At 40.6% G+C, this 11679-nt stretch overlaps 1 protein-coding gene across 1 annotated transcript; it reads right to left on the bottom strand.

Annotated features, from left to right (window-relative positions):
* Positions 1–1849: 1849 nt before the first annotated feature.
* Positions 1850–6942, bottom strand: LOC110182038 (uncharacterized). Its single transcript, XM_020949967.2, has 4 exons — positions 6871–6942; positions 3393–5970; positions 3148–3281; positions 1850–2523 (listed from the first exon to the last, which is right to left on the bottom strand). The coding sequence occupies exons 1-4, from the start codon at positions 6940–6942 to the stop codon at positions 2437–2439; spliced, it is 2871 nt and encodes a 956-aa protein (XP_020805626.2). The 3' UTR covers positions 1850–2436.
* Positions 6943–11679: the final 4737 nt, after the last annotated feature.

The following is an 11679-nucleotide window of genomic DNA, read 5'->3' as shown; positions in this document are numbered from 1 at the left end:
AAAGTTAAGAACCAAATCGGCCTCTCTCGCTCTTCAGTCCCACTTTTCAGAGCGAGAGCAAGCAAAGTAACGGCAAGGACAAGAGAAGGAATATGGCCGCGCAAAGTCAGAGAAATAGTTTCGTTTCACTCAATCATTTACATTGAATTTGCCGCAGATATCCACGGCGAATTGGTCGGCGAATTCAAATATTCAAAAAGTCATGGGGAGGGGAGGTTCGCGCGCGAAGGCAAAGAAAACCGAGCATAACATCAGTGTCGCTGCAGATCCCTACCAGTGTTGCCGGCTTAGCTATATCTGGCACACTTGAGAATGGAGAAGCTAATGAAATTTCCAGCTATCTAGCACATTTTATTATATATTAAATAAAAAAATATAATATATTATAAGATTTATAATATTAATATCTATATAATATAATATATATATATATATCATAATAATATATATATATAATATAATAATATTATTAGTATATAATTTTATATAACTATAATATAATATTATAATATACTACGTGTGTTCTCGATTATTGCTAGTTTTCAGCACTTATTTTTTCTATTTAGCCGTTTAGCTACTTTTTGCACAGAATCTAGCTTGTGCGGGTGGTCCTAACCTGCCAACACTAATGCCAACGGCGCGAGCGAAAATTCGCGCGCGAATTAAAGAAAATCGAGGATAACCGAAAAATGAAAATAGAGTTGTCTCACTCACCCCTGTACATTCGTTGTTGCTTCAGCTTGACTGCAACGGCGATTTAAGTCATGTGACACACACACACACAAGAAAAAAAAGGAAAAAAAAAGCCTTCTAATTTTCTGAAGGTTTTGGCACACTTTTATACATTTCTTGCACTTGCACATACAAAAAAACAACAAAACTGAGTAGCCAGAGTAACGCGCACTGATCTTGGCTAAGTATGGTTTACGAATTACCGAAAAAAACACGACAGCGGCCCGGCTTACAGTTTGGGGGGTGCTCCAGGTCTTTCCCCCTCACTTGATTCACTCTAACACTTTTCACTGCCGGTTCTCGATGATTTTCCGCACTTTCCGCGACTGCCGCTGTTTTTCCGCCGTAGGTTCTCCGCGTTAAACCTTTTTCCGCGATCTCCTTGCGTGGAGCCATGTTCGTTTTCGGTTTTTTTCCGAGTCAGTTTTTTCCTTCCGTTGCTTCCGAGCGGCGTATGAGAACTGATTTCCAATTGCAATCGGGAGAGGATGCTAAGCCGTACTGGAAGGCGGCGATATTTTGGTGAGTTTCTTGTTGGGAAGAGAGAGGATACGGCAATATCGTCAAATGACAGGTGGCCACTTATAAGAGGCTGCCAATTTTGAATTGGAAGGGAAACGCAGTCTAATTTGAATCTGCTGGTTAGTCGCGCCCTTGTATTTTTTTTTAATTCTAATAAATAACACATAATAATAAATAAATATGAAATAAAAAGCAAATAAATAATGAATAAATGATAATGGAAAATAATAAATATATTAGAATGAAAGAATGTTAAAAAAATTGCGAAATTATTATTATATTCTATTAATTTGCTGATCATTTCTGTGACATATAAATAATATTGTCGGCCGATTTTTATAAAATTAAAGCCGGAAGTACATGCCGTTGATGTTCATCAGTAATATTTATGATATATAGGTCTGAAAGGATTGTTTAACTGCCAAGCAAACTTCGGATTATATTTATAATTAACTTGAAAAAATAATATGGTATCTTTTAGGCTGAATGATATATATATTATTTTTGGCATATTTCTTAGCTTATATTAATTTATACTTACTCTTAGCCTTAGATTTCCCAACTTAAAAGAAAATACATCATTTTCAGGCAATTTTGCTATATAATTTATTCGAAATCCGAGGATATTTATTGGTTATCAATCGTACTTACAAAGTAGGATACATTTAAATGACTTTGTTCTTCTTTTGTTGTTCGTTTTTGCTATATTTTTTGTTTGTTTGCTTACATTGTTTATAAAATTCGCTTTATAAAAAAATGTAGATATAATATATGCATATATATATATTACATTAATAAGAATTACAGCTAGCAAAGGAAAGGATTAGCCACAAAATGAAACACAGAAAGTTCTAAACAAACAAAAAAAAAAAATTAAAAACGTTGTGTATATATAAACTATGGGAATTTCCACTCCTTTGGTCGTCTTTCGGATCGGATACTCCCCTCGATCCTTGTCCTCGTCCTTTTCTATGTGTTTATAAAGCTACCAAATGCAAGAATACTCTAACTCTGATTCGGGTATCTCTTAAAGTAGAACTCTTTCAAGGACTCTGCTCTCATTCTCTGTCTACATACATATATAATCTAAGGTTCATGTTGCTGGAGGTTGTGGGGGGGAAATTATATTACAACAGGCGGGGGCAAGGTTACGCTGTAACCTTTCGTGACCTCTTGGGGCCTCTATCTCGGCGAGGGCGACATCGTGGGCTTCGCTGTCGGTCGCTGGAGCGCAGCTGCCGTTGGCGCTGCCGTCACGATCGTGTGGACCTGCGATATGTGGTGTGATTTTTGGGGATGGTGGTGTAAGGTGTGGTGTAACCGGTGGAGTTGTGTGTGGTTGTAGTGTAAAGGGTGGAGTACATGTTGGAGTAAGGTGTGGAGTAAGTTGCGATGTAAGCCGTATGATGGGGTGTTAGATTGAATTGTTAAATGAGTTGTGGAGTTTTGGTGTAAAATGTGGTATATTTATTTTGTAAAGTGTGGTGTTAAAGTGGGTTAAAGTAAGGATTTAATAGATGGGGGAAAGTGTGGTGTAAAGTATATGAAGAAATCAAAAAGTGTGATGCAAATGATGTTATGGGATGGTGTTAAATTTAATAGAAAAGTACGTTGAAAATTGTGATATAACGTATGGTATTAAGTACAGTGAAGCATACGGTATGAAGTTCGTCGTAAAGCATGTTGTAAAACATGTTGTAAAGAATGTTGTAAAGCATGTTGTAAGGCATGTTGTAAAGCAAGGTGTAAATTGTGGTGTTCAGTGTAACAATGGGTATTTAAAGTGAGGATTTAAGTGCATTTGCAATGAGTACAGTGTGCGTTGGAGACAAAATAAAAGGGAGCTCGATTACATATCTATCGATTACATAACTAAAATAGGTCGCCATTTACTTTGGAATTTCCATCGATAATTTCCACTGGCTCCCCGGGCACATAGGCGGACAGTCCCATCAAACCGAATATATCCGGCGTATAGTTACGCAGCTGTGAGGAGCTGGTGGGCGTGGCGGCCTTCACTTCGCCAGCTAAGTGGGGAAAATAAATATAGAATATATATAAATCGGTTCAACTGGAAATCCCTAATGTGATCCCTTTCTTCTCCTCCTAAGGATCTAAGAACCTCTCCCCCTGCTTGCCTGGAGTGGGTCGCATCCTTGGAAATCTCGGCGCTGGGGTCTGATAAACAGGCCTGGGCGCTGAGGCAGATCCCTCATGATGATCCTCCGCCACCACATGATGATGGTGATTATGATGATACTGATGTCTGGGCTGTGGTGTAACCACATAGACCTTCTCATTCGTTTGCGGCAGAATGGCCACCTGGGCTGGATTCCAGGGTTCCTTGGGTGCCAAAGTGCTGCGCACATAGAGCGGCGTCACCTCGGTCGTGGTGGTTGTACTAGGACTTGGACTTGGACTGGGTCTTTGGGTGGTCATAGCCGGCGTGGATCGTGGCCTCTGTTGACCGTCGTAGTAATCAAAGGGCAGCCGATTATCCTCGATTGGCTGGAAACGCTTTGACCCCCGCTCCCCGAGCAGATGAAGATGTTCCAGGTTATTGATGGAGGTGGACAAATCACCTGCATCTGTGGGCGGAGCAGCTCCCAGCTCGAAACCTTCTCCGCGTGTGGTCTTCGATTGACGCTGGAACACTGAGCTAGGTGCCGGCGTAGTGGTCGTTGTGGTGGTCAAATACTCCGATGGTATGTGCTTGGATCTGCCACGAATAGTGGGTGTACTGGGACGATGTGACAACGAGTTGTATTCCTGCTCCGTCCAGCCATCAATGTTGTGCTGCAACTGGGAGATATCCACACCGGTGATGTGATTGGGTGGCCTCCTGGTGGCCCTTTCTCGTTTGAGCAACTCTCTCAGATTGGTGGCCAGAATCTTGGTGAGGTATGTGGTGGTGCGACTGGAATTGGGTGCAAATGGTGGCGCTGTCACTGTGGCAGTGGCCAACTTGGATTCCTGCTGCTCATGCGGTTCCTCCTCCAAATCGTTGTGCTGCCGATGATGATGTCCCTGGACACCCAGCTGCTTGCTGGGTCGCCAACTCTCAAAGGGACGTGGCTGCTGCTTGGTGGTATAGGGTATGATGACCTGCTGGGGTCTCGGTGGTGCCATCCCTGCAAACTGGCCACTGGCATCGATGGCTCCATATGTGGAAGTGGGCGTGGGCGGTTGAGTTGGTGTATACACCTGGCTGAGACGGAAACTCAGGTCAGCGGGATCGCGTGTAAAGGGTCTCCCGCTGCCACCACCACCGCTGCTAATATGGTTAATGGGTGAGTCTAGCAACCGCTTGGGTGTCTCCCTGCCCCGATGATAGGTCTGCACTGCCGCCAGGTGATTGTTAAGCTCCAGGACAGGTGCTGGCGGAGCCGACGCTGGTGGCTGCTCTGTTGTGGTGGTGCTTATGGTAACCGGTAACTCTGTGGTGGTGCTACTGTACACCAAAGTGCTGGTCTCCTCCTGATACTGTTCGGCATAGTACAGAGCTTGATCCTGTTCGTGATCCTGCTCCTGTTCCTGATGGAGTTGCTGCTGTGATGAGGCCGCTGGATAGTTATCCGCCGGCGGCAGCTGTGTGGTGGTCTCCGCAAAGTGCCCCAGCTCTGTCAGAAGCTGTGAGGCTGGCAGGTGTTGATGCACTTGGCCACTGCTCAGGTCGTCCAGCTGATAGCGAACTGTGCTGATGTCCTGTGGCGGTTCCTGATCCTGACTCTGACCTTGTCCATGACCTGTGACACCCAAATCAATGGCATGCGATTGGACAAAGGTGGCTGGGTACTCCACGGAGGTCACAAAATCCGTGACCTGGTGGCTGGGCACAATCTCAAAGCTGCTGCTGCTTGAAGACTGCGAATGGAGCTGCTGCTGCTGCTGGTGCTGCTGCTGGTGGTGGTTATGGGGCAGGGACACAGGCACTGGTCTCACCTCCGACTGAGCCACCACATTCTCTCGCAAAGGTGTTGGATTCATGGGCCTAAAGGGCTGAGCATTATACAACGGCGGCAGCGGCACTGCCAGTGGCAGGAACACACTCTGGGGGGGATTGGTATTGGTGAGGATATTGGTTTGGACATTGGGATGAAACTGGACAGCTCGCTGGCGTTGCTGCGAGGCCTGAGCCTGGGGCTGTTGAGGCTGAGGCTGAGGTTGTTGCAGTTGCCAGGCGGCATGTTGCTGAGGCAGATGTTGCAGCTGCTGCTGTTGCACCTGCAATGCAGCATGTTGCTGATGTTGCTGATGCTGCTGATGCTGCTGGGGACTCTGACCCACCATGGGCACCCAGGGATACTTGTTGCACAGGCTACAGGGCTTGCCCCCCGCATCGAAGCCCTGGTGTGGCTTTGGGTAGGCGTAGCTCAGGGAGTTGGTGGCTCCCGCCAGCTGGTCCTTCGACTGGGTGGTGGTGCTGCTGCTGCTACTGCTGCTGCCTCCCAGGCCCAGCCACCTGGCAAAGCGATTCATTAGACCGGGCTCCGGTGGCGCTACAACCGGTGGTGAGCTAGGTGGACCCGCTGGAGATCCCGCACTCGCATGCTGCAGCCTCTGGGGCACGGGAAGGGGCGGCGGCACAAGATGATCCGCCGGCTGGGCGGGCAGCAGGAGTGACCTTGCAGATGCTGTGCCAGGACCAGGTCCAGCTGCTGCTGCTGCCAGCCAGGAAACCAGGATCACTGTTAACGCCGATTGCCATTTGAGTGCCTAAAAGAGAGTGAAACAAAATGGAAGGCAATTAGAAACCAGATTTCAGGATTTCACTTTCCATAAGCCATAAATCCCCGCCAGACTCCTAATTTATTAAGAGCAGGTCGATCCGATCCGGTTCGGTGTGGACAGAGATGAAAGATGATGTGCCACCGATCCGGTTGGTTTTTATTTTTATTTGTATTTTTGTTTTTACTTTTGCAATTTCAGAAAGTTTTGAAAATAAGAGGATGGTACAAGAGCAGAGACACACTTATATACATTTATTTATGTTTTTTTTTGTAATATATAGAAAAAAAAGAAAGGAAACCCTTGTTTAAATCAAAATCTGTTATATGTCAAACATAGTTTTTTTAATTATAACTTTTCAAAATATTTTATTCTAATTATTATTATTATAATTTTGTATTATTATAGAATTTCTTTTTCAAGTTTATGAAAAGTGGGCACTATGCATATCGTAAATGTATATAGCTGCCAAAAAAGCGATGCATTACCCTTGCTCTAAATTTAATTCTCCCTCTCTTCCTCTCATTCTCCCTCTCACTCTTCCTCCCACTCTTCCTCCCACTCTTCCTCCCAAACTCCCTTCCCATCCTTCTCCCACTCCCCTCCCACTCTCCCTCCCACTCTTCCTCCCAAACTCCTTCCCACTCTTTCTCCCACTTTCCCTCCCACTCTTTCTCCCACTCTCCCTCCCACTCACCCTCTTATTCTTCCTCCCAAACTACCTCCCACTCTCCCTCCCCCTCCTCTCACTCCCCCTCTCTCTCGCTCTTTCGGTATGCCTATTCCTTTCTGTGTATCTCTAGAGATACCCCTTGCTCTCTAACTCTCACTGCCTTTCTCCAGTGATAGCTCTTACTCTCTCGCTCTCAGATTCTTTGTGCTCTCTACTCGGGGACTATAAATAGAGGCGCTGCAGGCCTTGCGCGCCTCATTCCGTCCGAGGCCGCCTGCCGATAACATCTATTGGGAGTGGTGTAGTGATAGTGATTACCCTTCGGCCCCAAAAATATTACGTGGCCAATGGAATGCATCTGGATAACGAGGAAGATGCCTGCTTCGATGATACCATCAGAAGCGTTATTGAAGTCACCAAAAATAAACCTCTACACTGGAAGAAATTACGAAAAAGTATAACCAATGTGTCCTCTTCTCTGGTAAGTCTTAATCATGACATTTACATATACATATACATATAAGATACGTAGATACTATATCAAAGCCTAATATTCTAGTATTCTTATAAAAACCAAGGCTATACAAAAATCGGCATATTCAAGTTAGCTTCTTTTTCTATTTTTAAAGTAAAACTTATTATTATTACAGTTCTTTTTTTACATATTAATTTAAAAAAAAGTAAAGCTTTAAAACTTGTAAAACTAAGTCAAAAACGCATTAATTTCAATTCGGAAAACTTTTCTGTGCTAGTTTTTAGCACTTTAACAATTCTGCAAACTCAATTTAAAAACTAAGAAAATTAAAATTTTTGATTAATTTTTGACAATTTTAATAATGTAACCTCTTATAAAATTTTGAAAAAATGAATCAAAATTTTTTTTCCACCAGATATGTCTAGATCGATTCGGATGTTGATGTTGATTAAGAATATATATGATTTATAGGGTCGGAAATGATTCCTTCACTGTGATTTTAGCTTTTGACTGGAAAATTGGTATTATATACCTTTATTTATTATTTTATATATTTTTTTCATTCCCTTGAATCACATAACCTTCGTCAAAAAAATAATTAAGAAAAACCTATGATAGTAACAAATTAATATCAAATTTTTGTGGCTGACGATAATGAGCATTTTAATGGAAAGACTTCCATGAACTGATTACAAACAAAACAACAACCGGGCTGACTAAGGCACAAAACATTAAACGAGATAAAGAACCAATTATCAGGTATATCAAGTGGTCAGTGGAACACCTTTATAGATGGCCATAAACTACTTCTAAAGTTTTCCATTCAAGTGCTAAATATTTCTGGAGATATATTTCAATTCATAAACAAATATTTGCAAGGTGTAATTAAGAGGAGGAATATTAAATAAATTATAGGCCCCTTGAAGGGGCTTATGAAAATATACAAAAATATTTGTAATATTTATTCAATTCAACTAAAAGCTATCTTTAGCTATTGTTAATTTAATTAACTTTATTATGGAATAAGGCAAACAAAAAATCCATATAAAAACCCTTTTAAATAATTTTAAAGCTAAGTAAATCACACCCTGGCCTTTTGAGAACTTTCTACCCCTTGAATTAGTCTCTGCTGAGTGTCTGGCAAATAAACTTGAACCAAAAGCTCGGTTTTCTATGGTCACATTCCAATCGAATGCTCAAATTGACAGTTTTTTTCAATTCGCAAAGGCAGCTTTCTCCGGGCGCGGTCCGAAGCTGAGGCTGGGTCGATCGGTGGTCACTTCTACAAATTGCTAATTAGCCAAGGTAAATAGCCAACGGCTACTGGCCACCTTCCCCAAGCTCTCCGTTACCTTCCACTTCCTTCCACACACACACACACACACACACTCGAAGTGACCACAGTCATGAGGGAAAAGTATCTACAACTTCCTCCTTGAACTCATGTGCATCTTAAATGACAATTTGCCATTATTTATGGTTAATCAGGAATTATTTTCAGTCTGATTTATGGTTAGCAGTGGCTGCACTGCATCCAATTTGATGTGAATGATGATGGAGCCACCCCCTGGCAAGGTGGCTCCAAAAGGTCAATAAATATCAGGGAAATTGTGGGAAACAAATGTGCGGTAAATCAATACAAAATATTTCTTCAAGTGTGGGAACAATAGTATTGTTAAGAAATAAATAGAAGAAATGAATTTTGAAGAAGCTTCTTTTAAATCTTAAAATAGTTTTAATAAAAAAAAGGTACTAGAGTTTATATCAAAACAGAAAGACATTCAAAGATCTCTTTAAAAATCAATTTTAAACTTAGCCAAAGTAGCTTTCTTTATAATTCTAAAAGCTTTTCTGTTTTAAATCTTAAGTATAAATAGTTATTAAATATATTTCCCTAATTAAACCAAGTTTTTTTTTCCTTCACAAATAATTACTTCAGCTACTAGACCAAGTCTCAGTCCTAATCCCAGTCCCCTATTAAACCAAAACCCTCATCTTAATTATGTGAAAATGAGCTCTCATTAATGCGAGTTATCAATAAAATAAAAAAGCAGCCAAAAACTGTAGACAGTTGGTAGTGCCAACAATGGGCGTTCACTTTCCCATAATTATTATTATTTTATGATTTTTTCTTTTTATTCAGTGTCTCGGCTTATTTGGAAGACTTCCACCTAGAGACACAGACTCTGGAAGCTGCGGCTCAACGTAATTCAATTATACTTAAACTATATACATATATATATGTAAGAAATCTTTATAAATTTATATATATATATCTGTGTAGGGGTAGGCTTCAAAAAAAACAAAGGCAGTCGAAAAAAAAATCCCACTCTGCTGGAATCCACCATCGCATCCACATGGCGATGTCTCTGGGTTGGCAATAAATCGAGGTCGCCGCAATTTGAAAAGAAAGTGAAATTCTGCAACTGTTGGCAAACAACCGAGCAGCTGACAGATGGAGGAGGTGAATCTTACACTTAGATTAAAACAGAAAGAGCCTTTAGATGGTCATAATAAAATAATAAAATTATAAAGTATATTTAGAAATATTTGGCAGTGAAAAGATACATATTCTAGACAAGGGAAAATACATATTACTGTAAGAGAAATCTGTTCCAAGTTTCTGGTACTCTTTGTACCATATATTTTATTTATTTTGAACAATTTATAAACAACACATCAGTAGTTCCATTCCAATGCTTGTTGTTTTTTTAAATTTTACCTATATTTAGCAGGGGAAAGAGTTATATTTTAGGCATGGAAAAATATATATTTCTGTATAAGAAATTTAAAAAAAAATTCCTGGTATACCTTATAACATTTATTTTATTTGTTTTGAACTATTTAAAGACAACACTTTAGTAGTTCAACTTAAACAATTTAAACTCCTAAGGGTTAGATAGGTACTGTTTTTTGTGATTTATTCCCTAACTATAATATTTAACAGCTTATTTATTGAAGCTTTAAGTCCCTTATGTTTCTGATTTTCAGTTACTATATTTTACTTCTCCCATCTATATTTTTACTAATTAAAATAAGCAATAATCTTTGCTTTAGTGTGTCGAATTTTTTTTGCCAAGTGAAAACTTAACTAGAGACCGAGTCTGGATCTGGTCTGGCCTGGTCTGATGCGGCCTGATGAGGCGGCGGAACTCTGGGAACTCTGGGAAGTCGACCCAAAAACCAGTTTCGTGTCGATAATAAAAGCGGACTCCCGCTGCCCCTGGAGAGGATCACAACGAGATTCAACAGTGGGCGACATGCAACCTTGGCTTTGCACTTGAAAATGCCATAAGGTTGTGACAAATGAGTTAGGGGAGCTACTAGAGCTAGAGCTGGAGTTGAAGCTGAAACTGGGATTGGGTTTTGGATATTGGGTCTTGGATTCAGAGGGTATTGCACGCGATCCTACAATGTGCTTGGGAATCTTGGGGAGGCAGACTAACCACCAACCATCACCACATACTGTTGACTGTCGTCATCACATATGAGAGAGGGGAGTACCTGGGTCTTCATGGCATCTTCATCTTCATCATCATGGAGCTCTGCGGCTGCGCAAAAGTGAAATTGTCGATAAAAAGCCCCGCACAAGAGGGGGGAGAGAGGAAAAACCTAGCCATGAAAAAACTGTCACAGTGCAGCACTAAGGTTTTCCAACTGCAAAACTACTATATCCACTTACTAATACCATTGTAGTCGCAGCCATATTTCACTTCTGCACAAACAAAAGCCAAAAGAAATTAATTATGAAAATACACTCATATCGCTAGAAAATATTGCTTACTTGCTGGCAAAAGGAAAATGCTGCTGCAACTCTATTGCAAAAAAAAAAAAAAAAAAAAACAAAACAAAGTAATGGCATCAACAAATGCATTTTTTTATTTTATGGGTCACAAAGAGTCGTCAACCGCCGGCGGACGTGGAGATGGAAAATGCATGATGATGGTCCATGGATATATGGTTTTGTTGCCCCCCAGAGGTGACCCCTTGAAGGAGATGCATTCAAATTTATTGGGTTTCCAGGAAGGGCTTAATGATAATGATTTATATTTGGGCATTTTATATTATACTCCATTATAGCCACTCCTGATTTGTGTTGACAGGAATTTGGGAAATAGGTTGCAGAAAGGTTAAAGTTGAAAATGAAATTTCTTTTAGATGACAGTTGGAATTTGAGACACTTTAAATAAATATATTATTAGGGGATTTTTTAACAAATTTAGAGTAATATTACACAATATTTTCATTCAAAAGATTTCGAAAGGTAACATTTGAAAGAGGTATTCGTTTAGCTTAGAGCTGAGATTTCTACTACAAAGGTAAGACTTGAAATTCTTATAAAGAAGTAAAAAAATAATTCAAAAGATCTTACATAAAAAAATATATATATACAAATGAAATACCTGAAGACAACATTTACAATCACTAAAATCCCTAAACTCTTAAGGAAAAATATGTATAGATACAAAGATATGACGAAGTTAACTAAATTTATGAATACTGATATCATCATTGCTCTAAAACCTCTCCAGATATTCCCATAAAACCA

This window comes from Drosophila serrata, unplaced genomic scaffold, assembly GCF_035046125.1.
Source record: "Drosophila serrata isolate PLE 108 unplaced genomic scaffold, ASM3504612v1 contig_276, whole genome shotgun sequence".
Taxonomy (NCBI): domain Eukaryota; kingdom Metazoa; phylum Arthropoda; class Insecta; order Diptera; family Drosophilidae; genus Drosophila; species Drosophila serrata.
The sequence above is the reverse complement of the archived record's forward strand: the minus strand, read 5'-3'. Positions and strand labels throughout refer to the sequence as shown.

Coding starts and splice junctions, on each gene's coding strand:
- LOC110182038 (XM_020949967.2), bottom strand. CDS start 6,942: ATGTTATCGGCAGGCGGCCTCGGACGGAATGAGGCGCGCAAGGCCTGC. Junction 5,971..6,870: donor CCTCTATTTATAGTCCCCGA/GTAGAGAGCACA, acceptor ACTCTCTTTTAG/GCACTCAAATGGCAATCGGC. Junction 2,524..3,147: donor TTATCGATGGAAATTCCAAA/GTAAATGGCGAC, acceptor CACATATCGCAG/GTCCACACGATCGTGACGGC.